Below are 27,306 nucleotides of genomic sequence, written 5' to 3' on the forward strand. Positions count from 1 at the left end.
CGTCGCTTGTCCATCACTGGACGGAGAGATCCCTTTAATTTGATAAGGTGGCTCTTTAAACGCCAATAAAACAGAAAAACAGTCAATTTCAAGACTCTCAGCTTAAATGATGGCGAAGCTGCAGGCCTGTTTGCAGTCTCACAACCACCGCCACCGTCTGCTAATCGGATAGAGAAGGACTTTGAGTGACTGCAGGATTGCGCCTTGCTAACGTTACGCAGCTGCTGTCTGTAACCAAAGCTAGTCGGCTATCTAACGTTAGCTGAAGCGGCTCCGCTTTGCCATATGATATTGACGCTCAGTGTACAGGGACAAACCTGGGCAGACAGCGACTTGCTCCGCTAAATAGCCCAATACCGCTGACATGGACAAAGAAGAAGCAGACCGGCTGATAGAGAAGGCCAAGCTGTGTTTACGGTCAGGACGGAAAGATCGGGCGTTGCAGCTGCTATATGAGGCGCAGAACATTTACCCCAGCACCCGGGCCAGAGGTAAAATTAGCTGACGCGCATACTGCAGTCATGGCCAGATTATTTGCTAACGTCGTCCCAATACTTTACTTATTCCAGCCAATAAACTGTAGTAAATTTATATTAAGATGCATGGGTGGATGCACAGAACGGCTATTTTAGATTAGGATTCGCCACCTAGCTTTGATATTATTTATATATTGATACATGCTGATTTGGGGCTTCAAACTATGGGACAGCGTTGTGTTTGGAAAAAAAATCTCTGAATATATATATATATATATATATATATATATATAATGATTATGCTGTCATAGATTACTTTAAGCTCATTGAACATAACGTGTACGACAGCCCATCTTGCATCATTATGCACGATGCGCAGGCAGGTAATGTCACCCTACTCACATACAGACGAAAGAAAAGACCAAGATCAACAAGGTAAGGAACACTGTAAATCAAACACTATGACCTTCAAGTTCTCCAATTAAAACCCTGTGGCAGGTTTTGAAGGGATTCCACTAACAGCACCTTCATTTTTAAAGCATCAATTTCAACAGGAAAGATGGTCTTCCTTCCCCCTGGAGTCTTAGAGATAAATTACCTTACATGTACCTCTTAATTACATGTGTCATCTTCTTTCTTCCCTTTTTTTCCCTTTATCTGGATTTTCAGCTGATTGTCAACTGTTGCTGCTGTTTTGTAGTGCTGATAGATGCCATACTGAGAAATGGAGGCGGTGCCGCTTCAGAAACAAACCATGTGCCCCCACCGACAGGATGGCGAGATGAGGACATTGGAACCAGTGAAACAAATAATGCAAGTGGTGACGAGAAGAAGAGCTACACCGAGGAGCAGCGCCAAGGGGTTCTCAGGTGACTGTTTACTATTTTAAACTTCTATATTCATTTCAATTGCCATCAATTGGTCTTATTTGCAAACGCACGTGAATTTAAGTAAATTGTTGCATTTCTGGAAAATAAAATCCTCCTTGGCTTACAACTCAAATTGTTTACCTGTAGGCAGGTGAAGTGTTCTCAAGTATGATTAGTCAGTCAGAAAACAGAACATTTCCAATACCAAAAATCTTGTCCCTTTGCAGCGAGATCCTGCATATTTTAATTTTGAAATCTATAGAGATTCCTGGTAACAGAGCTCTTGTTTATACACTAGATTACCAAAAGTGTTCACTCAGCTATTCATACCTATGGGCAATTTAGAATCACCAGTTAACCTAACCCCTCTAACTGCATGTCTTTGGGCTGTGTGAGGAAGCCGGAATACTCGGAGAAAACCTACGCAAACTCGGGGAGTACATGCAGACATGCAGAAAGGCCCCAGCCAGATGTTGGATTTAAACCCATGACTTTCTTACTGTGAAGCAACAGTCTAACCACTGTACCACCATTCTGCCTGCCATAGGGTGAGAGGCACTGTACACCCTGGACAGGTCACTAGTCTCCTGCAGAGCTAAAGAGAGACGGACAACCATGGCGGCTGGGATAGGTTCCAGCCTCCCAGCGACCCTGTATTGAAAAAGCAGAAGAGAATGGATGGATGGATTCAGTCACCCATTCCACTCATTGAATTCAGGTGTTCCAGTTACTTCCATGGCCATAAGTGTATAAAATCAAAGACTCACTACTCCAAACATTTATGAAAAAATGGGTTTTTCTCGGTGAATCCTATCATGATACCATGATAGGATGCCACCTGTGCAACAACCCCAGTCATGAAATTTCCTCCTTACTATATATTCAGTAGTCAACTGTGTGACTGGGAATGACAGCTAATCAGCTACGAAGTGGAAGGCCACATAGGGACCATGTAACGTGAGGCGAAGAGTCCTCAAAGGTCAACAACTATCTGCTGAGTCGATCACTAAAGACCTCCAAACTTCATGTGGCCTTGAGATTAGCTCAATAACAATGTGTGGAGAGCTTCATGGAATGAGTTTCCATGGAAACAGCTGCATCTAGGCATTACATCACTAAGCTCAATGCATAGCGTCAGATGCAGTGACATAAAGCATGCTGCCACTGGACTCTAGAGCAGTGGAGATGCGTTCTCTGGAGTGACAAATTGCACTTCTTCTTTTGGCAATCCAAAAGACAAGTCTGGGTTTGGGGGTTGCCAGGACAACAGTACTTGACTAAACACATTGTGCCAAGTGTAAAGTTTGCTGAAGGGGGGATTATGGTGAGGGACTGCTTTTCACGAGTTGGGCTTGGCTCCTTAGTTTCAGTGAAAGGAACTGTTAACACTTCAGTATTCCATCACATTCTGGACAATTTCATGCTCCCAGCTTTGTGGGAACAGTTTGGGCATGATCCCTCCCTGTTCCGCCATGACTGTGCACCAGTGCGAAAAAAGCAAGATCCATAAAGACGTGGATGAACAAGTTTGTTTTGGAAGAACTTGACTGGCCTGGAGAGAGTGCTGGCCTCAACCCATTAGAACACCTCTGGGATGAATTAGAGTGGAGACTTTGAGCCAGGCCTTCTCGTCCAACATCAGTGTCTGACCTAACAAATGTGCTTCTAGAAGAATGGTCAAAAATTCCCTTAAACACTCATAAACCTTGTGGAACGCCTTCCCAGAAGAGTTGAAGCTATTGCAAGGGGTGTGCCTACAACATATTAAGTTTTATGGACTAAGAATGGTTTTTCACTCTAGTTCATAAGCGTGTGAAGGCAGAGAAGCAAATACTTTTGGCAATGTAGTGTATTTTCCTTCTAAAACTCTACGGAGATTCCCAGTAACAGAGCTCTTGGTTATATGCTCCTCATCAAAGCTTAACCATGCGCTATTGATTGGTCTCCATCCTACAAAACAATGCTCTGTTAGCAGAACTTGCCACTTGACTAAGTATTCTGTTTTACTCAAAGCGGAACAGATATGCAGTAACAGAAAGAAGAGGTCATAAGAAGCCTGGAGATATTTGATATGCATTCCAATTTTTTCCCTCCCTTTGCAGGATAAAGAATTGTAAGGACTTTTATGAGATTCTCGGTGTGCACAAAAGTGCCAGCGATGAAGATTTGAAGAAGGCCTACAGGAAGTTGGCCCTGAAATTTCACCCTGACAAGAACTTTGCTCCGGGAGCCACAGATGCTTTCAAAGGTACGAGTTTTGGCGATAAAAAAGTAAAATGAGCTTTTATTGCCCAGTTCATTGTATTCTACCAAATGCAGAAATTTATAAAGGCTCACCAAAGTTAGAGGCTGTGGTCCGCTCAGCAGCTGAAACCTCGTGCGGGTAGTGTCTCATTTAAAATGGATTTTATCAGGGCTTTAAGTTTTTGCAGCTTTTAAATGTTTTTTGGTATTTTTTTAGGCAGTTTGTATTCATTTATGACTGTGAGGTGCAGAGGAAGAGACATGAGACACACTGCAGATATTGATCCAAAGATGAACATTAAAGTCCAGTCAAATCTGTTTGGAAATCCAAGAAAATGTTTCTTGTAACTCTTTGCATGAGAATCAGCACAGATTTTGTTCACTATTAAATCTGGCTGTCACAACAGCCTGTATGGCCATAAGTACATAAGTAGCTGCTCATTTGAATCCACTGTTTTGCTCTTTTCCCAGCTCTGTTGCTGCTTATTTTTTTTTGCTTTGGACTTCATGCATCGCAAATTTTTCCCCTCTCTCCCTACAGCAATAGGTAATGCATATGCAGTGCTGAGCAATCCAGAGAAGAGGCGGCAGTATGATCAGTATGGAGATCAGTCTGCAAGTATGAACGCACCCCAGCAATCCACCCACAGTCGGCACGGACACTACCGCAGCTTCCACAGGGACTTCGAGGCTGACATTTCCCCCGAGGAGCTCTTCAACATGTTCTTCGGAGGAAGGTTTCCCACAGGTATGACGGGAGGAAGGTTACTGAAAAGGTCACTATTCCAGGTGGCTTTTAGTGGGCAATTTGTAATAAATTTGCAATTTAAATATTTCCAATAGAGCTTCCAACAAATGAAAGCACAGTGAGCAGCAGTATTAGTATTTATGGTTAATTTTGACTGCTATATTTTAGGTATATTACATGCTTTTTTATGTTTAAGTGCAGATTCCATAGCACTGTTTTTCTCTACAGGAAATATCCATGTGTACACCAACCAGGGAGCCTCCTACTCTCAGTTTTATCAGCCTCGTCGTCGACGTGCTCATGAAAGGCGCGAGGAGGTGGTGGAGGAAAATCAGAGTCAGGTCAGTGACTCACTAAGCATGAGGAGAAATCCCTGTTAAACAGCCTCAATATTATGTTGTTGTCGTCTTTAATTCTTTGATCATGAGTCTACAGAAAAGCACTGAAAGGTTCTGGAATTCCTTTTTAACATGACTGTATCCCTTAAGTGATTGTTTCTGCTCATATTCCAAAGACGTAGAAATACCGCGCTGGCATGAGTGCGGCGTAATCATTGCAGCCTACATACAGTATTGCATGCTTTGTAAACTGCGCTGATTTCTATCTTCCCACAGAACACCTTCACAGCTCTTCTGCAGCTTCTCCCCGTGTTGGTGCTAATCCTCATATCAGTGTTTACTCAGATGATGGCCACTAACCCACCCTACAGTCTCTTCTATAAGCCGTGAGTCTGTTCGACAACATATGGGTGTCACTACTGTGATTTTTAGCCATCCTAAGGGTTCTGACATGCTTGACGCTGTAAATCCACTGAATTAATTTGGTTTGGTTTTGGTTTCAGAGCCATGGGGCTAGTGGTGTCCAGGGAAACGCAGCACATGGGTGTACCATACTATGTAGACAAGGGTTTTGAGAAGGAATACCGTGGCGCTGCACTGGAGGAGCTCGAGAAAACCATCGAGAACGACTATATTGAACACCTGCAGAGCAGCTGCTGGAAAGAAAAACAGCAAAGTAAGCAAGCAGGTTCTTTGTTTGGATGGGGAGTATAAACTGCTGGGCCAAAAAAAAAAATCCCCACTCTCTTAATATTTAATTAGACTGCCTTTAGCTTTGGTGATGGCCCACATTTGCTGTGGCATAAATTTCAATAAGCTTTTACAGTGTTAAGACATTTATTTCCATCCAGAGTTGCATTAATTTTTTTTCCCCAAAATCTTGGATTGATGATGGTAGAGTCAGACAACTATGTGGGCTTTCTTGAGCCATGCTTTCAAACCTTGAGCCTAACATTGGTATTACCATTTTGGAGTATACCTGTGCCATCAGCAAATGGGGGGGAAAAAAGTCTATTGATTGGGGATAAGTGTTTTTCATAAGGCTACACAGCTAAATAATTATTTGAGCAGTGAGTTGTTATTTTTTTTTATTAATAACTTCACCTAACACTTAAGTAATCTCTGATTAGATTCATTTATTTTATTTATTTTTTATTTTGACCCCATTCCTTTCTTAAAGATGATGATTCACCACTATCCTTACAGGGTTTAGTAGTCTTGGACAATTCTTGACCCAATTTTAGATTGTTGTTGTTGTTGTTTTTTTAAAATAAATAAATAAATAAATAAAATTAGTATGCAGGGCCATAATTTGACTCTTCTGAAACTAAGTATCATCTTCTCCACTACCTCAAGATATGTCTTCCAAAGCTGTTATTTAAGAAATAAGAAAATACTCAGTGCAATAGTTTGTTTAATAATCTACTGCAAGCTCAAATATACAAATCACTGCAGTAATTATCTGGAAGGCCCCCTTACTTTTTTTGTAAGGGAGGGGCAGTGTTCATTACTGCTAATTTGTTAAAGTTCAGATCCTTAACATCCTCAACAGTGCAACATTGCATTCAGTTTCAACTGTAAAAACAATCTGAAGCCCAGGTAAATGGAGAGTTTGTCTTTTATGGCTGCCCCTCTCTAAGCCTGGTTCTGCTAGAGGTTTCTTCCTGTTAAAATGAAATTTTCCCTTCCCACTGTTGCCAAGTGCTTAATCAAAGGGTGTCATTTTATTTCTCTATTATTGTAGGGTCTTAACTTACAATATAAAGCACCTTGAGGCGACTGTTGTTGTGATTTGAAACTATATAAGTCAAATTGAAAATGGGACTAAATTTTCATATCTGTGTGATGATTCAACAGCTGCAGAGATTTTTGCTGGTAGAGGATTGTACCTGCTTCCCAGAGTTTCTGCCACACTCCCATGCTGTAGATAAAAGATTGACGTAGCTAATGCTAGCTAGCTTGGTGCATCTATAGACGGTGCGGATCCCTCACAGAGACATAGGGTCCTGCTAATTAGTGCTGACATGTAAGATAAATTTCACAGAGACAAAAATTGAGAGCAGGCTTAACCACATTCAAATCCATGTTTTGGTTTTTTTTTGTCAGATGACTATTAAAATGATCCAACAGCAAAAACATGGTCAAGAGGGTTCAGGGCAGTGAATCAGATTAGCTTAGGTGATGCTGATCAGTCATATTTAGCTGCTTGTGTCTGTACTTCCCTGTCACTAAAGCAGCCACACCCCTCAACATTCATAACTGAAAGCCTTTAGCAGGTGGTATAGGAATGAATCTCCTTTACAGTTGTAATAAAGAACGTTTTTGTAGCCAGCCTCAAGTGACCATTTGAGGAACTGTAGTTTTTTAGGGGGGGTTTTGGGGTCCTGCTCTCGATCTTTAGTACTGTTTCTGACTGCAGGATAAAACCAACTGTTTCCATCTATTTCTCCGTTTATAGTAAGCTACATTACCAGTCTGCTGCAGCTTCATATTTGTCATTCTGTTTCCTTTGCAGAATCAGACTTGGCAAACCTCGGACAGCTGTACCGAGACGACCGCTTAAAGCAGAAGGCGGAGACGATGAGGCTGGAAAACTGTGAGAAACTGCATCGATTGGTTGGGCGTCAGAGAGGAAAATGAGGACTGTCGGAGAGGAGAAAGTGTTTCTTTACAGACTTTACAATAATGTATTTTACCTAAGTGTGTAATTTATCCAATCTGGCCACTTTGTGAAGAAATCTCTTTGGGTACAGCACAGCCAGTGGGAGATTATGCCGCTGGGAACGATGTGCCTTCTCTCCTCGTGTCGATGGTAGAAAGTGAAGTTGCATGTTAGCTGCCGGCCCTAGCTGTGGTGGTAGCGGTGACAGGTGCGCAGTCACTGTGGAAGCGTGTACGATGTCTCAGAGCCTTTAAACTTTCTTATAGAAATGGCATGACATAAGGGGGCTCCCTTTGGGGTTACAAAGGCAGTTGTATGTTCACACATACATGTTTTATCTGGTTGGGTTTTGTAGTTCACCTGTATTTATTTTGGATGTTTCTGTGTCCTTGCTCAAATTTTAGGTGTATTTATTTAGTAGATGATAGAGGAAACATTCATTTTTCTTTCCTGTTAGAAATGAAGTACAGTGTACTGTAGTCTTTTATTTTTAGTCTGCAACATTTTATTTATGATTGAAACATAGACAAATCACTCATTTGGACCTCGAGCAATAGGAGGCACAGTAACATTTTACAGAATATGCTGTTTTCTGTTTGTGCTGCCAAAAAAAGGAGCTGCTTCCTACAGCAGAGCTTCAGGCTCCCTGCGTCAGCGCTTGCATAGGTGTTTATTGTGTTGGTCATTTAGGAATGGCAGTTCAGCCGAAAGAAAAGGCAGTTCACAGTGTTTCCTGCTGTATATGGGGAATCTTCACTATAAGCAGTTTGTATAGTTTAATTGGCTTGCAATACAGTTACATAAGCTCAGATGCTTCCAGAAAAATGGGTTTTCAGCTCAAATCTAGATATTTTATAAATCCGATACCCGTAATTTCTTCTGATCTTTTATAACAATAATGATCATTTAAAAATAAATGTAAAAAAAACAAAACAAAACAGGAAAATGTTTTTGAAAAACTTAATATATAAGAATTGAATGGCTATGATTAGATAGCCTAATCCGATAGTGGTAACTTCAGTCAGTAGTGGCTGGGAGTTTTTCAAAGAAACAAGCATGTCTCTTTGTGCTAGCAGTCGTAGTCCTCCGATGCACTGCTGCCTCCCGGTGTCATTTTGTAAATAACGGAGACTGTTAAACTCCTTGGAGACTTTGTTTTCCACAACTAACTTGTGGGTATGATCATTTTATCCAGACAGAAACCAAAATTGGGACTTTTACTTCCCATGTTCTGGTCAGATCACGTCATCATTAATGGGATTCTAACTTATGGAGCCCTTTTTTTTTTTTTTTTTCTTCAATATATATATATTTTTTTTAAATAAAAAAGCTCAGCTCACACAAACCCTATACAGACATTAATACTTGTTGCTGCGCACTAGGACTGCCAGACTGCCTTAGCTGTTGTCATACTTGTGAAATATTCAGGTTCACCTCAAGCACTTTTTAAGTTCATGTTAACTCCATATTGTTACTGTTGCATGCATCTTTGTGATTTTTTTTTTTTTTTTTTCAATTAGTTGCAAATGAATTTTTTCGGCTAATACATCTTCATGACTGCTGAAATTATAAATGTAAACTGTCAAAATATATTTAGATCCACACTGGAAGTCACAAACATGTAAATGACATTATATTTACTGTGATACACACGAGTCAGGGTTTGGTATTAATCAGTGCGGACATACCCCTTGAGTTAGAACTGCAAAGTTAAGCTTTCAGCCAAAAATACCACAAAATTAAAGAATAATCAGAAAATCTTCTTGGTCTGTCTGGTTTCTTTTTCACGGTGGCTCTTTGAATGAATGAATGAATTAGTTTGGTCACCTTGTTAAACTAGAAAATGATAGAGGGGAATAATATCTATAGACGAGGCCAACAACGCATCCTAAATTTATTTCAAGCTCAGGTTAAGCTGCCATTTAAGAACCAGCTCTTAATTTCTAACTAATAATCATGGATTTAAAAACTATATCACACAAAAAATATCAAACAGTGAGCTTCAGCTTCACTGTTTACTGGGTCTGAACCGAATTTGCATTGTAGCCGTGATGCAAACTGTTCAAACTGGACCCAAAGTCTTCAGATGTTTTCACTTTTTTCAAATTATTTCATTGTAATTTAACTTTGAATTTCTGTATTTTTCCTCCATCATTCTTCACTCTAACCCTTATACAGAAGCATAAACAGGAAAAGGTCCCACAGTTCACTCCATGTCAGGACTGAAAACCAAGCCAGTGGATTCAAAGAACTCTATATTTTTTTAGATAAAATTGTGGCGAGGCTTAAATAGTGACAAAGGTATAGAACTGTTTCTCGAGCTGTCGCTTGTGAAATAGAAAGATTGTAGAAACTCTAAGATTCTTCCTGGAGTTCGCCCCACAGCCAAACAGAGAAGCCCAGCAAGAAGGGCCTTCATCCAGGTCGTGACCAAGCGCCCAATGGTCAACAGTTTCAGACGTAATCTTCACAGATGGGAAAGCCAGAGTGGCTTCAGTCCACTGACTGTCCTTGAGCGGCTGAGCCAGAACCCAGATGTGATGCTCATGACACTGGTAGAGAGAGCTAGAGATGGCAGTAATCCAATCTGATAAAGCCTGAAAGGATTTGCCTGGAAAAATGGGATAACCTGCCTTTATCCAGGTGTGCAAAGTCTGTAGACTTAGCCAACCAGATAAAAAGCTTTTAAAGCTATCAACAAAACTTCTGCAGAGCACTGAGTAAAAGATCTAAAGGCTTTTGTAAATCAAATACTTGTGATTTAGACTTTTAGACAAATTTGGGGGGAAAAAATCTGGCATGCTTTTGCTTGGTTGGATTTATTGTATATTGATGGGTTTTTGTTTTTTTAATCTTGAAAATTAAAAAGTGTGGAAAAAATGACAGGGTCTTAAAATCTTCTCAAAGAACTGTAAACGCTTATCTAAGACAACTTGTTTGTTAAGTAGACCAAATGTACAAACTGAGAACGTCTCGTACTTTGAATTACATAAAAAACAAACATTTGTTTGCTTTTGCATATTTACAGGGAAGAGCGAGGACAGAGAGGCATCATGAAGCTACTTAACCTGGAAATATCTTGGCTCGGGTTTTATAAAAGTTACAAGCTTTATTCATTGGGTCATTAATATTGAACATGATTGAAGAAAAGCAAGTGGGAACGCTGCGAAAAACGTTGCATCTCCTTCGGTGTGCACACAGGGTTTAGTATTAGAGTGTTCCTTAAAGCCAGTCCTGAAAAATACTAAAAGCTTCCAAAATCAATTACGGTGCATGAAACATCAGCCTCGCAACAAAAAAGGGGAATTTCACACTGACAAAAACAAAAACAAAAAAAAGCCAACTGTTCTCATTGATTTGTGCGCACATAGCTTGCATGAGAGTTTGTGATTGGCTCGAACAGTGACCGCTGTGATCAGTTTTGGGTTGGCACAGTGGAAACGTTTTGTGCAAATTCAAGTATAACGTAACAGCTTTTTTTTTTTTTTTTTTTTTTTACAGACTTTAAAGTAAACAACAGTTTAGAAATGTAACACTTAATCAAAAGCACTGAGTATGTAGTAGAATAAGCATGTAGGTACTGTTTCACCAAAGTGTCACATTGATAAAATAAATCCAACACAAACATTACAGTAAAAGGATATCAAAGTCTTAAAATTAGATCTTTAAAATTTGTTTTACACCTGCAGTGAAGACGCTTCTGTTTGAAATCAACTTGCCCCTCTGGCCAGACTTTTTGCCTTCTGGACGCTAATCTGGGGATCAACTTCACGCCCAGTTAATTCAATATTCAGCCCAACTGTATAATAGGAGCATTTTTTTTAAAACCTCTCTACATCCCCATGAACTTCAGAGCAGGTTACGTCTGAGTGATGTGCAGCTATATCTATGAAAGGTCTGACATGGTCTTTCAGAATGCTCCCACTCTAATCTGGGATTATACTTTATGTAATCCACGACTGTATGGCTGTCTCAGAACAAATTAGCATCTCCACACTGCAGTCTATCCTTTTAATCTAGAGTGCAAGCAAAGGTTACACTGCACCATACGCAGAGCCACAATCTGTGCAACTGAGAGACAATGAGATCAGTCTTTTCACTTTATCTCAGGGACACCATACTGATACAATATCATACTGATGGTTTCATTTCTTCATTTTGAGGTCAGCTTCTATGGCACTACGGCGCCCTCTGGTGCCTCCATCCTGCAGTGGAAGTGGGGAAAAAAACATTTAGTCTGAGCTTTAGAGACTAAATGAAGTATTTTAATAAAACCTTCTTTGTTTGTTTGTCTTCTTTGTTTGAATATATGTAACTGCAGTTTTAAAGGTAGTAAGGAGGGTACTTACAAAAAGAGAAAGAAGGAAGGCAGGGGAAGACATGGACACAGTGTCCTGTAAGAGGAACATGACAGATAAGAGCTGCAACTCAGTAGTGTGCTGAAAATCTCAAACAGGAGCAAAATAATACAAAGAGAGAGACAACACAGTACATTCAGATAGAGGAAAACTGGAGACAAGCTTTAAAAACACACATTAACTGCTATAACACTAGTACTACATTTACTATGTTTTGTTGCTGACCTGCCATTACGTTACAGGACGATGCCACATGTTTAGCTCAGGATCTTTATATCATGTAAGCTACAGATATACAGAATACTGTTGTCAAGCCACTTTTCAAGGTACTGCAGGACATTTTAGTCATCTCCTACCTTTCAGTGATTTAGAGGTTCCCATTAACATCAGTATGCTATGACCCATCATTATTTAACTCTTTAAACTTTCCTATGTTCAAATGGGTTATCTGTAATCAGAATATCTAAAGAAACAGAAAAAGACATTCTGCCAGACTAGATGACCGGGAGGAAAAATACTTTATTTCACCAAATACTTTGGGTGTAAGTAATATTGAAAGCCAATGTTAAAAATGAAAAAATATGTATTTTATATAGTATGGTCTGTAGCATAAGTGTTTTAAAATCATTGTTAGTTTAGCAGTTCTTTATGCAGTGCTTTTGTCACGGAAACATCTTTTATAAATCAAACTAAAGCTGATTGAACAGTAGCTTCAATTCATTAGACCTAATATCCAGCAGTCTGCTTTCTTAGTAAACACTCATTGAATGCTTTGGATAAACTATAAGTACATAAAGGCTTCAGACAATAACTTGAGGTTACTCTATTCTGTAACCTCTGTTCTCTGATAACATGAGTGAGGTAAGATAAGCTCACCTCTTCCTCGCTTCGTGCAAGGAGGGTGATCTGGTGAGACACCTCACTCATGTTATCAAAGATATGCAGACTCCCATATTGCCAGATAAGCCCATCTGAACGACTGACTGCCAACTTAGGAGGTCTCGTGGGGTCATCTCTAGCCCACACTTAACACAGTGTGGGCTAGAGATGGTGCAGTGACATCCAACCTGTAAAACCTTGCAAAGGTCAAAGGTGAAGCCCAGCTCGCTGCTGCACATATCTCCTCTATAGAGACACCCCTAAAAAGGGCCCAAGAGGTTGCTATGCTGGAATAAGCCAATTGGATTGCCTCAGCAATCCAGTGGGAAATGCGTATAGGTATAATAAAACCCTAACTGGACAGACAGCATCTAGGCACTCCTGTTCAGGGGAGGAGAAAGGAGGAGGGCAAAAAGCTTCCAGCTCCAATGGGGTGCATTGGAGATAAGGATTTTGGGGCACAAAGGCCGGATTTGGCCTGAGTGTGACTCTAGAGTTATCCCGCGTGAATCGGGTGCACTGTTTGTGTATTGACAGTGCATGAATATCGCTGATAAGCTTCGCAGATGCAAGAGCCAGGAGCAATGCAGTCTTCAAAGACAGGATTTTTATTTCCACCTGGCTTAGTGGCTCAAATGGTGGCTGTGAAACTGCCCCCAGCACCAGGGATAAATCCCATGTGGGGACGAGAGGTTTAGAAACCGGGTGGAGTCGTTGTGCCCCTTTCATAAAACAGCGGACTAGCGGGTGATGGCTCACTGGGCCATCCACGAAGCCCACATGACAGGCTGAAATGGCTGCTAGATATACTTTAATTGTGGAAAAGGCCTTTCCTTTATCTAACAGTTCCTGGAGAAAGGAGAGAATTGTTGTCACAGAGCACTGAAAGTAGAGAGTGTGAGACTTTCCACACCACTCCTCAAATACCCTCCACTTGTTCTCCTACAATGATCTTGTGGAGGGGGCTCTAGCAATCTGAATAGTGGCTATAACACCCTGGGGGAGTCCTGCCATACTCAGATTCAACCTCTCACAGGCCAAGCCCACAGGGCGAGGCGCTCAGGGTGAGGGTGAAAAAAAATCTCCCCCCTGGCCTGGGAGACTAGGTCTCGTCGCAGAGGAGAGGCCAAGGTTCGCTCCACAAGAGGGGCATAATCTCCGCTAACCAATGGGACCATCGTCCCCCTGGACATTAAATCTGCTCCCAAGTTAAGAGCTCCTGGAATGTGAGCAGCTCTCAGTGACAACAGATTGATGCTGCTCCACATGATCAGTTTGCGAGCCAGCATGTGCAAAGGACGGGACTGTAACCTTCCCTCTGTTGATGTACGCCACAACAGTGGTGTTGTCTGTTCTGATCAGAACATGGTGGTTTCTTAACAGTGGAAGGAAGTGTCTCAGTGCTAGAAATGCTGCTAGCAATTGTAGCCAGTTTATGTGAACACCCCTCTGTCGTGAGTCCCAGTTGCCGCTCACTGCTCTGCCCTCATGAGTGGCACACCAGCCCATGAGACTCGCGTCCGTGGTCACCACCTTTCTGGCTGTGAAAGCCCCAGTGACACCCCCAAAGTGAGAAATGTGGGATTTCTCCAACAGTGGAGTGCCGCAACGCAATCTGCTGTCACTATGATATGGTGGTGGGTATGGTGCTTTCGATTTAGTCTCCGTGATGCAACCCATTGCTCAAACTCCCTCATATGCAGTCTGCCTACTGGAATTTTTTGACTCTATTCACCGAGAGACACGCTCTGTGCGAGGTGGAGTTTGGAGCTATTCCTATGAAAGAGATGGCCTGAGCTGGCTGCAGGACACTCTTTTCATAGTTTATGGTGAAACCCAGAGCCATCAGGTGATCCACTGTCAACCTAGCGTGCTCTCTTCCCATTATTTCTGACTCTGATAGCAGCAGCCAATCGTCTATGTATGTTGCTATGCGGATGCCCCGCCTCTTCAGTGGGGCTATGGCTGCCTCTGTGTATTTCAAATACCCGAGGGCTCAGTGAGAGACCAAACGGCAGGACCTGGTACTGGTACATTCTGCCCTGAAACGCAAATCACAGAAAGTTTCTGTGAGGCGGGTAAATAGGGATGTGAAAATATGCGTCCTTCAGGTCTATTGATGTAAACCAGTCGCCTGGGCGAACTACATGCAGCAGAGTGGTGGTTGTCAACATCCTGAATTTGTATGACCTCAGATGCTGATTTAGAGCCCTTAGGTCCAGTATCGGATGCAGTCCCCCTCCATTCTTGGACACGAGAAAATACTTTGAGTAAAAGTCGCATCGGCTCTGCTCCTGCGGTATTTCTCATACTGCTCCCTTTGATAGCAAGGTAGATATTTCTTCTTGCAGAATCCTGGCTGATTCGCCTTTTGCAAGAGAGAAAATCACTCTGTGAAATCAGGGAGGGGTGGTTGCAAATGGTAGCCTTGCACTAATGTCCTCACAATCCATTCTGGCGTAACGAGAGTTCGCCATCTCTCTATTCTTGCTGACAGCGGCCCCAGTCAGGCACTCCACAGTAGACGGGGCTTTGGCTCTCTCTTATGGTGGAAACTGGTCCTGCGGGCCAGACCCGACTGCGCATGCGCGGGCGGACCTGCGCTTGACCAGCGTTCATGGGGCCGGACACCACTGAGGAAATCGGCCCCGGTGGTGTCTAGGGTTGTGAGGGCATTATGTTTCTCAACATATCTGTTTGACTCAGCTGAACAGTGTCTCGTCGTCTCTTTGTTGGAATGCGCTCTGTGGGATCCAACTCGAGTCCCAAGCGCTGAAAGATGGCGGCAGAACACTTCTCCGAACGGGCTCCGGAACTGAGCCCTGAAGTGAACTTGGAGGCCGGGCTGGTCCCACTCAGATCTCCGCGTGGGGGATGTTAGACAGTCCTTCTTCTTGCGGTCCGACTGCTTGGCTGGTGGTGGGGCACCCTGAGCAGCAGCAGGCGGAACATGTTTCCTGGGCCAGTGGGTCTTAGGGTTCTGCGATCCTAGGGGATCCTGGGCCGCGACCTGCGGGGCTGGGTGGCGAGGGATTTTAAACGTCGGCACGCCGGGTGGACGGCTGGTGATCTGAGCAAACCTGCAGCAACTGGGTGGAGACGGGGGCGCAGCCTGGGTCTTCCTAGTGAGACACAGCTGCAGGGCCTCTCCCTCTTTCTTTTTCTCCTCGCACCGTCTTTGTATGGTGGCAACGGCAGTCCCGAAAAGGCCAGCGGGGTCGATGCTTTCATCCAGAATGTCACATTTTTCTCTGTCCAAAAGCCCCGACAAGTTCAGCCATCTTGCCCTCTCCTGCAGGACAATGATGCTGAGAGCTCTGCCCGCCGCTTGTACTGCTGCTCTAGTGATGTGGAGACACTGGTCTTTAACGATGCCCAGCTCTTCCCACAGCTCGCTAGCATCAGGCTTCGCAGCAGTCTGGTCCTGGAGCTCCGTCGAGTAGGCTAGCAGGAGCGATGAGGCGTTCAATGCCCTCACAGTGGTGGCAACTGATTTATACGCTTTGTCAGCCAGGGAGGGCTGCAGGCGTTCGGCCTTGAAGGGCAGGGATGGACCAGATGACATGGAAAGTTTCTGGTTTGGGTGGAGATGAGAAGTCACTAGATTCTCCACTGTGGGGATTTGGTAGATGCCCTTCTCCTTCATTCCAGCGCAGTCATATGCCGCCGCTCCCTGCACAGGGTTGGGTGACGAAAATGGCTTTGCCCAGCAGCATGTGACCTCGTCCACGCAATCGGGGAAAAGCGGCAATACCTGCTTAGTAGTGCGCTTTGCTCTGGGGAGCCTTTTACCCTCGTATCGTGAGGTGGAGGTCTCCGTTGTCACGTTGGGCCATGGGACTGCCAGCTTTTCAGCTGCCCGTTTTGCAACGTCAAATAGCTCCATGACGCGGGACTGTGTGCCGGTGTTATCACAATCGGCCCCTTGAGTCGCAGAATTCCGACCAGAGGGGGCAAAGAAAACGTCATCATCCTCACCCGAGACGAGATGTTCCGACGGTCCCTCAGAGGATTTGCTGAGTAGCTCGTCATTAGCCTCAAGGGAATCAGACAACATAGCTTCGCAGCTGACCTCGGCATCGTCCACCAGCGGGAGGATGATATCCATCTCGTCGCCCCAGCTGGCGCCTGGTGTGGCTGACTCAGTGTGCTCCATCAGTGCGCCAATTGGAGACAGCATTGGGTCCTTCTTCGACAGGCTAGCCTGGCAGGCTAGCCTTTGACGAAGGCTTTTCAGAGTAAAGCGAGCACAGTGTTCGCATGAACCCGGTGTGGAAATAGCCGCTTGGGCGTGTTGCAGCCCGGGGCACATCACAGAAGCGTCATGTGTATCTGAGCCTGAGATTTTGCAACCGCAGGGGCAAATTCTGAAGAAGCGAGAAGAGGAAATTGAATGACGGGTGACGCTGTGTCACACCCTTTTATCCGGTCTTTAAGTCTGACGTCATTAGCCGTGCCTGGGCCCAAACTCTGCTGCAGGTCCCTAAGTCAAACGATCACTCCAGCATTACTGAGAGTTGAAAAACTGTCTAAATTCTTTCATCTGTAATAAAATGATTAGTATGGATACTATACCAGGCGTAACAATTAAGTTTAACATCCAGGCATCCATGAAAACAGAATTTATGAAATTTAACGGAGTTAGAAGTTAGCAGGAAGTTAGCTCACTAGTTTCCATCTAAATATAACATACCATGTTCTGACTGAGGGATTTCTGAAACAAATTAAGATGTACAGCTCTGCTATCACTTCTGACATAAATGAAGACAGGAAAGTAAACAGCAGTGATGTTTGTAGAGTTACCGAAGTTTGGCTTGCTGGTATATAATGATGTGCTGCGTGATCGCTAGCGACACAGCTATGTTAGCATAATATAAACAGTGAAGCTGGAGGATGTTACTGTTACTCATTAACAGGCAGGGCAGCATAGCTGGTGACTTTTTTCCATTCGATAAAAGTTAACATGAGGGTTCCTGAAGGTTAGGGGCAAATGCAGTTGCATGGCAGGATCCTGTAAACGGACCAAACTTCAGTCAGGAGAAAAACTGAGATAATCCATCCACAATACAAGATTAGTCATTAAAATACTACTGCATGGGCTGAGCTGTAGTTACATGTAAGGTTTTAAAAACTGAGCTTTAAAATGATTAGTGGTAATAAAAACCGAGAGAGGCCGACAGTGATCACTGACTGTTTTTAGGGGCTTGTTGAGATTAAATAGAACAAGATACAAAGCATTAAAACATGTTAAAAACACCGCAGCCTTATTAAACGCAGAGTAGTTTGGGCCTGGACGCAGGGTTCATCACGTCATCACTTAAAGACTGGATAGGGAGGAGGGTGGCCCCTCCCTGACGCAAGCGTCACGACTGCCAGCCAATGCTGGCTGGAGTAATGACATAGAGGCTTCTGAGGACAACGCTGAGAGAGCGTCGCCCATAGTGAGACACCGAAACGAATGTTTGAAGGAGAACAACCTGATTTTCATAGCATACGAAGCCAATGGCTACCTGAGAAGAACTGATTTAAAATCAAACGTCATGCTTTGGAAAATGGCCATCAAATAGTTTGGCATCACTTTCTTCTACCTTTGTTGTCTCACCCTTTTCTCTTCTTCTGTACTCTGCTTTTGTCAAAACTCTAGTGAAGCACCTTGTCAGTGGAGTCCTGTTTGCGCGTGCTCTCACGGCCTCTCAGGCTCTTGGCGCTGATACCAGATTCTGACGTCTCCATGATGAGCTGGGTAGCTAGAAACTGTTGGATCTGCTCCAGGACGTCACGCTGCATCTCCAGAGCCATGTGGTACACATCGTGGTCCAGGCTGTTGTACATGACTGCGTTCTGAAACATCAGCATGATGTCCCTCTGGAACTCGGCAGTGGTCCGTATCAGACCGTTCTCGATGTTCTTCTTTATGGTTGCCAGGTCCATGGGCCTGGAGAACAAGAAGCGAAGACAGTTCTGTCTGAGATGTTTTTCTTCTAAAGCTCCAGTAAAGTGATACAAAAATATTCTTTGCTTACCTGTGCACAATACTGTGGTATCCAGGCGCAATCTCTTCTGTTACTGGCTGAAGGAAGACATTTGCATACCTACAACAGGTTTACACGACGCGTTACAGAAAAATATCGGAGACTGTGCCTTTAGTGTTAAAGTGATGAATCAGATTCTAACCTGTGATTGGCTGCTGCTCGCCACACAAGCATAATGGCTTTCTTCCAGATTTTGTGAGCCTGTAGAGCTTCCAGATCCTCACTGCACACAGAACTGCATGTTGAAGGTCAAAAAAGGAAGTCATATGAATGCAGAAACTGATCTGCTGCAAAGTCAGTATTCCTACACCATCAGCACCATCTAGATCAGGCGTCTCAAACTCGCAGCCCGGGGGCCACTTGCCCCACTTGTGTCACCCCTACCTACTTGCAGCCTGTATACTGACTAATGTGTACACTTATGTCTGCATTTTTATTTTGTTAAATACAAACAAAGTTATAGCAGAAGTGCTGCCACGTGTCTGGCCAGAAAGAGAGTACCAATTTGTTTATTTGGTAGTTCAACGAAAGGCTTCAGTGAGAAAAAACTTCATTCGCATTTGCAGTTTTTTCTTGTTATACAATATTTGACATTTTAAAAAACAAACAAAACACCACATTTTCAGAAATATTTGTGGGTGTTTTCTTGTTTGTTTGTTTTGTACTACTTGAACACTAAAGTGGTCCTCCAATGAGATGATAGTGCCAGCAGTGGCCCACAGCTCATTTAAGTTTGAGACCCCTGATCTAGAGTATAAATGCATTTCACTTACAACTGCGAAGAAGCTGGGCTGCTGGGGATGGAGTCTGCAGTTGTGTGGAGCTGCAGTGAAGAGGAAGCCGTATGGAGGCTGTATCCATCCTCACTCTCACTGGCCGCCGGTTCTAGCTCAGTTTCGCCGTCTGGCTCTGATAGGAATTCTTCCACTCCATCTCCCACTTCTTCTCCACACACCTCTGGCCCATTAACTTTGTTTTGCAGGTTAGTCCCCGAGGCCTTCTCTCCTCCCCCAATAGTTATTGCGTCCTCCCTCTTCGTCTCCTGCAAAAATGTAAAAAGGCACAGACAGATTCAGACAAAACTGAAAGTGCCGGGTTACTTTGGAGCACACTGCACATTTTAGTACAGCAATTACAAGCATCATGCTCGCTTTGTCCTCATACAGTGCTATACCTTTGGATGCCTTTCTGTCAGTGGGTTATCTTCTAATACCGAGTCTGTCAAGATAGTAGAAATGAATAATAAGGTTTGCAAAATGCATAGTCTGACGCAAACTGCATGTTACGTGGCAAGGCAGTACAAATGCTTAAGCATGGATGTTCGTACCTCCGTGGATTTTTTCAGGGATTTGCTGTGCCCACTTCTCACGTTCACATTTTATGGATGACATTTGGGTTTTTGAGTGCACCGCCTCTCCGGTCTCTCTCACTGCTGCAGACTGTGGAGGCGTTCCACTGCGGTAGTGCTCCAAAATCTTTGAGTCGCATCCAGATGAGGAAGAGGGAGGAATGCTCCTCAGTCCCACAGGAAATCCTGCAAGATGGTTATCTTGACTGTTGCAAAAAGAAGAGAGTGAAGCTTCCGTCCTCTCCTCCAAGCTACAGTGAAGAGATGAAGACTGTACAGCCCCAGTGGGCACTGTGGGGTTGTGTGGCTCATGAGGCTGGAAAGGCCCAGAATCCCAGGCAGCAGACAGAGCGTGGCCATTTTCTTCACAAAGGGACAGAGCAGCCTCAACTGCAGCTGCATCCAAAGCATCAGCAGCTTCATCAGCCTACAAAAAGAAGTATACAACGAATACTCATATTGTAAAAAAATAAATAAAAAAAAAAAAAAATCCAAACAGGTCTCATAAATTATTTAATGTAACCTAAACAGTAAGGTTTGTTGACTTTTAGAACCTTCTCTTCAATGATGGCGATGATGTCCCCCACTGTCTTCAGGTCCAGCTCATGACACAGTGACACAGTCACATCGTCCTCACTGAGCTCTGACACCTTATCTTCTACCATAGAGGAGACAGGCTGGCATCCAGGGGCCACAGATGGCACCATCACATTTACCTCTGCATGAATGCAACAACTGATTTACTATCTGTTTAATATTTCAACACCATGAATCTAAATTCTTATTTGGTATAGCATTACATTACAGGTGGCCAAGAACAGATCTGATCAACAGGTCACAATTAAATCCTCTGTATACAATGCAAAGTTTGTGACATTAAGAATGTGAGGGTGTTGGATCAGAAAGTGGACAGACCTGCACTTGCTGAGATGTTTGATTGAGCAGGAACAGGAGTGGTGGCAGAGAGAGGAACGCTGGAGGCAGAATCTACACTGACCATAAAACCTAATGGAGGGGAAAACTGGGCGGGGCCTGCTTCCAGGAGACGGGACAACATCGGGGCACCTGTCATGCAAGTATTCACGCACGCATTAACACATGAAGTGCAGAGCTCTGACAAAGCACCTCAGGCTATCAGATGGTCAGAGTATTAGCAAACATTTGTGGCAATGGCATCACCAGATAGCACCCATGCATTCAGAGTTCAAGAGTAAAACTAACAATTATAAAACATGTTCAAAGAGCTAAAGATAAGAAGACCTATGGGACGCTTTTTCCTGTGTCAAAGGAGGTTCTACTGAATGCTTTTTTTACTGGTATGGTAATCTGTTGCTTTGTGAGACATTTCTGTTTATCAAAATCCGAAAAGTAAGATTTGCTTTTGTAACAAGACATACAAAACTCAGATATTTTAACAGAGATCAACAGTGATCAAACACAGCATCTGTACCTGCTGCCTGAGAGAGAGGCTGACAAGGTGGAGCCAGCTGCAAGTCATGTGCTCCTGACACATTACCTGTGGACACGTCACCATCTCCAATCTGAGATAAAGATGCATACACAAATCAAACACATCTAAAACATGAAGCAGTGCTGTTTAATAATAAATCTGTTACTCATTAACAGGCAGGGCAGCATAGCTGGTGTTTTTTTTATCCCATCAGTGGTGTCTGATCAATACTGGATTTTTAATGCCAGTGCCAATAAAGAGAGAAGGCAAAATGGTTTCTTCTTCACACATCACAGTCCAGGATATGTGAAGTGAATTTTATATATACAGTGATTTTAAACAGAATCCAAATTTAAACGATAACAGAGAACTGTAAGGAGACAGAATGGATAGCCAAATTATTAGACAACCTCTAAAGCACAGGAATTCTTCACGTGATCATATAAAGGTCCTGCAGTCTTATACAAGTTAATTATTGGCATATATATTAAAGCCCTTCAACAAACCAATCTGGAATTTGTGGCCAATATACTGCCTTTCTTCAGTAACTCTGACAGGAGGGGAGATGGTGGTGGCGTGGCTTTCTGACACAGTAACTTCTTTTGGGTGGGGTCGTCTAGCAGGGACCCGTGGCTGTCATCATTACCAGAAGGCTCAGCAAATGTCATTAGCCTGGCTGTTCCAGAAGCCTAGAGACAGACAGAGGGAAACATCACGTTTTATTAGGATTTACAGATGTAGTTGTTGTCAGTTCTCTAATATGTTTTCTTTTTTGTCTCTGAAGGGAACGGTCAAAAGTATTAGACTCATTTCCAAAACAAAAACAGTCATTTTCTATGCCTTACATCCCATATAGCACTCCTGGTAAGTTACACCTAAACACCTAAAATGATTTTTTTTAGGTATTATGAGCCTGACTTTACCAAATCTAAATTTGTGGCACACAAGAAACACATTACATTACATCTACTAGGTATATACTGGACATATAATGAAGGACATTATATCTGCTGAGTGTTGTGGTGAAATAGATCGTTTAAATTTGTGACTATTTAGTGATTTTTCTTAATAGCACACTTTGTCACACTTTGTTTAAAAGGGATTTTAAAATTCTAGTATGATGATAAAATAGATGGAATGTTTTGTAAATTAGCCAATTAAGTCACAATGACAAATCAAATGTCAATTAGGTGGTTAATGAGGAGAAATCGGTCCGTGGGGGAAAAAGACGCAGTTAGCAAGTTTGCAAAGTGTTAACTGGCAGGAGCTAACCTGGTGCTACAGTCGTGATTACTGTAGAAGACCTGGATGCTAAAACTACATCTACATTGGAAATGATTTGCTCCTCTTGCATCATTTTGAAGCTGACGGCTGGACGCCTGCAGACATTCCTAGATCCGGCTGCCTAGGTAACCCTCTAATCTACAGATATCGACAGGATTATTAGCCCACCAATAAAAATATATTAGTACTAGTAAATAAGTATTTCCCAATTGCTGTTACACCTGGAAAAGAGTTTTTAGGACTTTTTAAGAATAAAACACCCACGTTTTATTACATTACTTTACTTTAACACAGAAACAAAATGATTTCATAAAAACAGAAACTACCAGGGTTAAAATTATTAGCTCCCCTGATGCTAACGGTCAATTGTGTATCCGTTTTGCTAGATAACAGCCTGCAGTCAACTGTTGTAGTTTTCAGCAAGTCTCGCATGCGTCTCCTGAGCAATCTCAGCCCAATTTTCTTTGGTGAATCTCTCAAGATCCTTCAGATTTGATGCTCTCCAGGTATGGACCTTGGTCTTCAGTTCACCCCACAGATTTCCAATAGGATTCAAGTCAGGGCTTCGACATGCCAGTTGTTCAGCATGTTCGCTTTGGTCTTCTGGAGGTAGTTCTTCAGAAGAATTGTTTTAGGTTGTGTTGGAAGGCAAAGCGAAGACCCAGACTTGCTGGTGGAGGTTTTCTTTCATAATCTTTACATATCCTTCTTCCTTCATGATTCCTTCCACCTTGACAAGATTTCCAGCTCCAGATGCACTGAAGTCTCCCCACAGCGTTTCACTGTGGGGACGGTGTTCTTTGGCTTGTATGCTTCTCCCATTTTTTTCCAAACATAAGCAACATCTCTGTGGCCAAAGAGCTCTACTTTCATCTCATCTGACTAAAGAAACAGGTTCTCCAGGTTGCCCTTAGCATACTTCAGTCTGGCCTGAAGGTGTCTCTTTTGCAGAAGTTTTCTTAGTCTGCAGCCTCACAGTCCAGTCCTATGCAAGGTTCTGGTGGTCGTCTTCTTTGAGACTACAATTTCCAACTTCCAACTTTTTGCAGTTGTTCTAAGGTCTTTAGACACGTCACTGACTAGTTTTCTTTCCCTAGTCTTTGAAATCTTTCGCTTCTACCTCTGCTAGGCTTGTTCGGTACTGTGTTGCTCTATTTGAATTTCTTGATGATCCCTCTCATTTCAGTTCTTGACACTTGGAAAGGCTGTGATAACTTTGTATATACATCTGCTTTGGAAGCAACAACAATTCTTTTTCTCAAGTCTAAACTGTTTTGGGGGTTTTTTGGCATGATGTTCTCTCCAGTAACAGCTCAAACCCTTGCTGAAGTTTTTATAGTGTGTGTTAATTAGAAGATAACACTCAGTTTTTACTTGATTTTACAAACCTTTAGCACAAATCTGAAGCACATCAAAGTCTGTTACGCATCAGTGGTTTGCACTATGGCTCAATATGAAAGTTTAATAATACTGAATCTGGTAATTGTTGTGTTTTCTGAAATAATTTTGTTATTGTTTCTATATCATTGCTTCTATCTAACATTCACACACATTTATACTCCGATGGATGCACTGGAGAGCAACCTGGAGCGACCTGAAAATTTTGACAAAAACTTGAAATTTCATTAATGCTGCTATCACAGCTAATTACTGAAGCTTGAAAGAGCTTTTGTAATTTGCATTCTAACTAGCCATGTGTTCATTTTGGCTACGCTGTTGGTGCCTGGACTGCAGCTTTGGAACGATTGATGGAGCAGCCGCGCTAGCACTAACAGACAAGGTGCAATGCTAAGCTGATGGCCTCTGACATTTCCTCTGAAGGAAAAAGGTACTTGAATGTGGATTACATTCCTTCTATTAAGCATATTTGACACTTCCTGTCTGTGTCTGCCAAAGGGTCTGTTACTACTGCAATGTTCAGGATGTTATAAACTAATTAAGGATAACACAAAGACACCTAAACAGCCTGTCACTCAAGGCTATTGAATCTGAGCTCTCTGGAAGCAAAACGACTTCAATCAATGGTATTAGTGATTAAGACAGAGCTTCAGTATTTTGCATTCTAACTAGCCATGTGTTCATTTTGGCTATGATGTTAGTGCCTGGTTTTAAGATTTATTTTAGTCTGATGAAAGCTGCAATTTTTACAGACTTTATATGTGGAGAGTGAATTGAAAATAAAATAGAATACTAAAGTTTATTTGTAGTCTACAACCCAATCATGATCAAGTGATAATGCCAGGGGTAAAAATAATTTACCAATTATGTTTTTTCTTATTCCCCCTAAAAGAACATGACAGAAACAAAATATATTTATAGAATCATTACACCATTATTAAATACTAATAAACACTTTTACATGTCTGAAAATGAGGCAGGATAAGTGAAATGTCAGGCATTGTTATAAGTAACTCTGAGTCTTCAGAGACTTACATTTTTTGTAGGTGTAAGATCCAGTGTCAAGCACTCGAGTTGGTCACCTGGGGAGAACTCCTGGCTTGGGGAGCTACAGCCTGAGGGCGAATGCATGGTGACACTGGGTATCCGCTTGGGTGTGTTCTTTGCCACCTGTCTGGCTGAAAGAGGGACGGGCAGCATAGAGAGCCTTTTCTTGTGAGTCATACAAAAGCAAAGCTGATGATCAAATTTCTTTTCAAAACAGTGCTCTCTACACGGGCTGTCCAATTGGCTCAACCTGAGTATGAAAAATGCTGACATCTCTTTGACAGGTGATCACCTGGAAATGAAGGATATTTGCCTTGTTTATTCCCATGTTTTCTAGTGCCAACAGCAGTTTAAAATTTCTGGTCAAACAGTTCCCTGCAGAGTGCAATACTTCTAAAATACCTAATCAAGTCTTGATGAGCTTTCTGTAAGACCATTCTTAACCCAGTTTAATTGTCAGACACGTCTCAGTTTTTCATATTTTCCTTAAAAGAATCCAGACTTTCTTCTAATTTATAAAAGTTTTCTTGAGCAATATCATCAGTTTAATAAATTTCAAAGTTTTTCTTTGGGCATCACCTGCTTTTTCTCTCATTTTCAGTACCTGACCATTTTTAGACAACTTTTACTTTGTTTGTTTGTTGACCCACTTAAAACTGACCAATAAATCATGAAAGCCAAATTATCCCCATTTCTTTAGTTTAAAAAAATGACAAAGACAGTACAGTTTTTTTATATACTTTTTTGTCATTTGCCTTTATTTGATAGTGGAGACAGACAGGGCCACAGGTCGGATTCGAAACACGGCCACTGCCTTCTGGCCGGTCGCCTGCTCACCCACGGAGCTAAGCTGGCAACCAGATAATATAGTTTGAGGCACAGGCATAAAATTGTACTTTTGAACTAACCAGGGGAGCTGGTTGGTTAAAAAAAAGCCTGCATATCTCAGCATGGTATGAAGAATAAAGGTGGTATTTCCAAGTATTGACTTTCAAGCTTGATAGAAGTGCACAAACCGTGTTTTTCCCATGTCTCTGCTGCATGTTTCAATAAATCACTGCACCTTTTTCCCATTTTCTTAGCAAAACATATAGAAATGAGGGTTGGCTCATGACTTTTGCACAGAAGTATATGTTACTTGTATCACAATGTCTGTTATATGAAGAATCTCTTCTGGTTTCAGTGGCGCTAAGCACAAATATATCTAAGAAGTTACTTTTCATGTATTTTACTAGCAGGCCAACTTAGCTACACAAAGTTATCTCAGTTTAATAATCATGTCTAAAGCAACTGAAAAATTATACTTAATCTCATTGTTTTTTATTTTCATTATTTATGGATGACCTGTGTAATTACTGAAATATAATTCTTTATGGATGTGTTCCTCAAAAAAGACCCCTGAAATTGAAAGAAATACCTTGATAAGCAGCATCTGTGTTTTTTCTTTTCATCTCTGCTTCCTCCTCCTCCAGTTTCTTCTTCCTAACAGATGCACAACAAAAGATCATTTCCTTTGTTGTTACAAAGAGAGTCCAATGAGTCCAATGTTTAAGGTTTGCAGGAGAAAAAGACGTGCATGATTGTACAAACAGGGTTGATAGATTTGTTGCTTCTTACAGCAGAATTTCCTCCCATAGCTCTTTCAGTTTGGAATCCAGATGTCCCGCTTGAATCAGTTCAGCCTCTCTCTTCAGCTTCCTATGAAAACAGCAGTATGTCAGCTCATCTCACTGACGCAGTTTGAGGTGTGTGTCTTTTTTAGACGAATAATGTGTTCATGCTGCTTACCTGTGCTTCTCCTGCGTTTCTTTGATCAGCTTCTTTAGTTCCTCGATCCTCTCAGCTGTCAGTCTGCGAACTATCACATCCTCCACTGTCTCCACCACCTCACCTTTCTCGCCGCGCTTCCGCCTGAAGGTAACAAAGGCATCAGCTCGTAACGCTGCATATCCTCTAGATGCATTCATCAAACAGGGTAAAGCTACACAAGCATGTTTGAAGTTGAAGTCACTTATGTGCTCACTTTGGGGCCTCTGTCGCTTCCAGGAGCTCTGAGTATTTGGAGGCACAGTGCTGTGAAGATCCAAAAGAGTATCAAGAACAACTTCACTCAAATAGAGTGCGTGAAACCTACTGCAGAGATCATGGATTAAGTTTTTAATGTTGTGAAAGC

The 27,306-nt window shown here is 42.5% G+C and overlaps 2 protein-coding genes across 4 annotated transcripts in view; one reads left to right on the top strand and one right to left on the bottom strand.

The window, feature by feature from the left end:
• dnajc18 (DnaJ (Hsp40) homolog, subfamily C, member 18) lies at positions 1 to 11,542 on the top strand. Its single transcript, XM_063484975.1, has 8 exons — positions 1 to 491; positions 1,177 to 1,345; positions 3,448 to 3,593; positions 4,131 to 4,337; positions 4,566 to 4,678; positions 4,952 to 5,061; positions 5,179 to 5,351; positions 7,191 to 11,542. Exons 1-8 carry the CDS (start codon positions 365 to 367, stop codon positions 7,313 to 7,315), a joined length of 1,170 nt encoding a protein of 389 aa, XP_063341045.1. The 5' UTR covers positions 1 to 364; the 3' UTR covers positions 7,316 to 11,542.
• brd8a (bromodomain containing 8a) overlaps positions 8,826 to 27,306 on the bottom strand; it is a 20,016-nt gene continuing 1,535 nt past the window's right edge. Inside the window, exons 4-20 of one of the 3 annotated variants that reach the window (XM_063484973.1) lie at positions 27,157 to 27,206; positions 26,922 to 27,044; positions 26,751 to 26,831; positions 26,551 to 26,615; positions 25,122 to 25,264; positions 21,911 to 22,093; positions 21,405 to 21,495; positions 20,870 to 21,019; positions 20,509 to 20,672; positions 19,934 to 20,381; positions 19,781 to 19,824; positions 19,380 to 19,648; positions 18,749 to 18,841; positions 18,598 to 18,666; positions 18,227 to 18,509; positions 11,687 to 11,731; positions 8,826 to 11,542 (exon numbers count right to left, since the gene is read on the bottom strand). In XM_063484973.1, the coding sequence (XP_063341043.1) occupies positions 11,483 to 11,542; positions 11,687 to 11,731; positions 18,227 to 18,509; positions 18,598 to 18,666; positions 18,749 to 18,841; positions 19,380 to 19,648; positions 19,781 to 19,824; positions 19,934 to 20,381; positions 20,509 to 20,672; positions 20,870 to 21,019; positions 21,405 to 21,495; positions 21,911 to 22,093; positions 25,122 to 25,264; positions 26,551 to 26,615; positions 26,751 to 26,831; positions 26,922 to 27,044; positions 27,157 to 27,206 (2,361 nt within the window). In that variant the 3' untranslated portion in view covers positions 8,826 to 11,482. Of the gene's footprint in view, positions 11,543 to 11,686; positions 11,732 to 18,176; positions 18,510 to 18,597; positions 18,667 to 18,748; positions 18,842 to 19,379; positions 19,649 to 19,780; positions 19,825 to 19,933; positions 20,382 to 20,508; positions 20,673 to 20,869; positions 21,020 to 21,404; positions 21,496 to 21,910; positions 22,094 to 25,121; positions 25,265 to 26,550; positions 26,616 to 26,750; positions 26,832 to 26,921; positions 27,045 to 27,156; positions 27,207 to 27,306 lie in introns of those variants that run through there. The other 2 variants (XR_010094962.1, XM_063484974.1) reach the window with 2 other exon arrangements.

This window comes from Pelmatolapia mariae, linkage group LG10_11 (genome assembly GCF_036321145.2).
Source record: "Pelmatolapia mariae isolate MD_Pm_ZW linkage group LG10_11, Pm_UMD_F_2, whole genome shotgun sequence".
Classification (NCBI taxonomy): Eukaryota; Metazoa; Chordata; class Actinopteri; order Cichliformes; family Cichlidae; genus Pelmatolapia; species Pelmatolapia mariae.

What these genes read in the sequence shown, in the direction of transcription:
- dnajc18 (XM_063484975.1), top strand. Translation starts at nt 365, where the DNA reads ATGGACAAAGAAGAAGCAGACCGGCTGATAGAGAAGGCCAAGCTGTGT. An exon ending in CAGCGCCAAGGGGTTCTCAG is followed by an intron (nt 1,346 to 3,447) that starts GTGACTGTTTAC and finishes CTCCCTTTGCAG; the next exon opens with GATAAAGAATTGTAAGGACT. An exon ending in AGCCACAGATGCTTTCAAAG is followed by an intron (nt 3,594 to 4,130) that starts GTACGAGTTTTG and finishes CTCTCCCTACAG; the next exon opens with CAATAGGTAATGCATATGCA.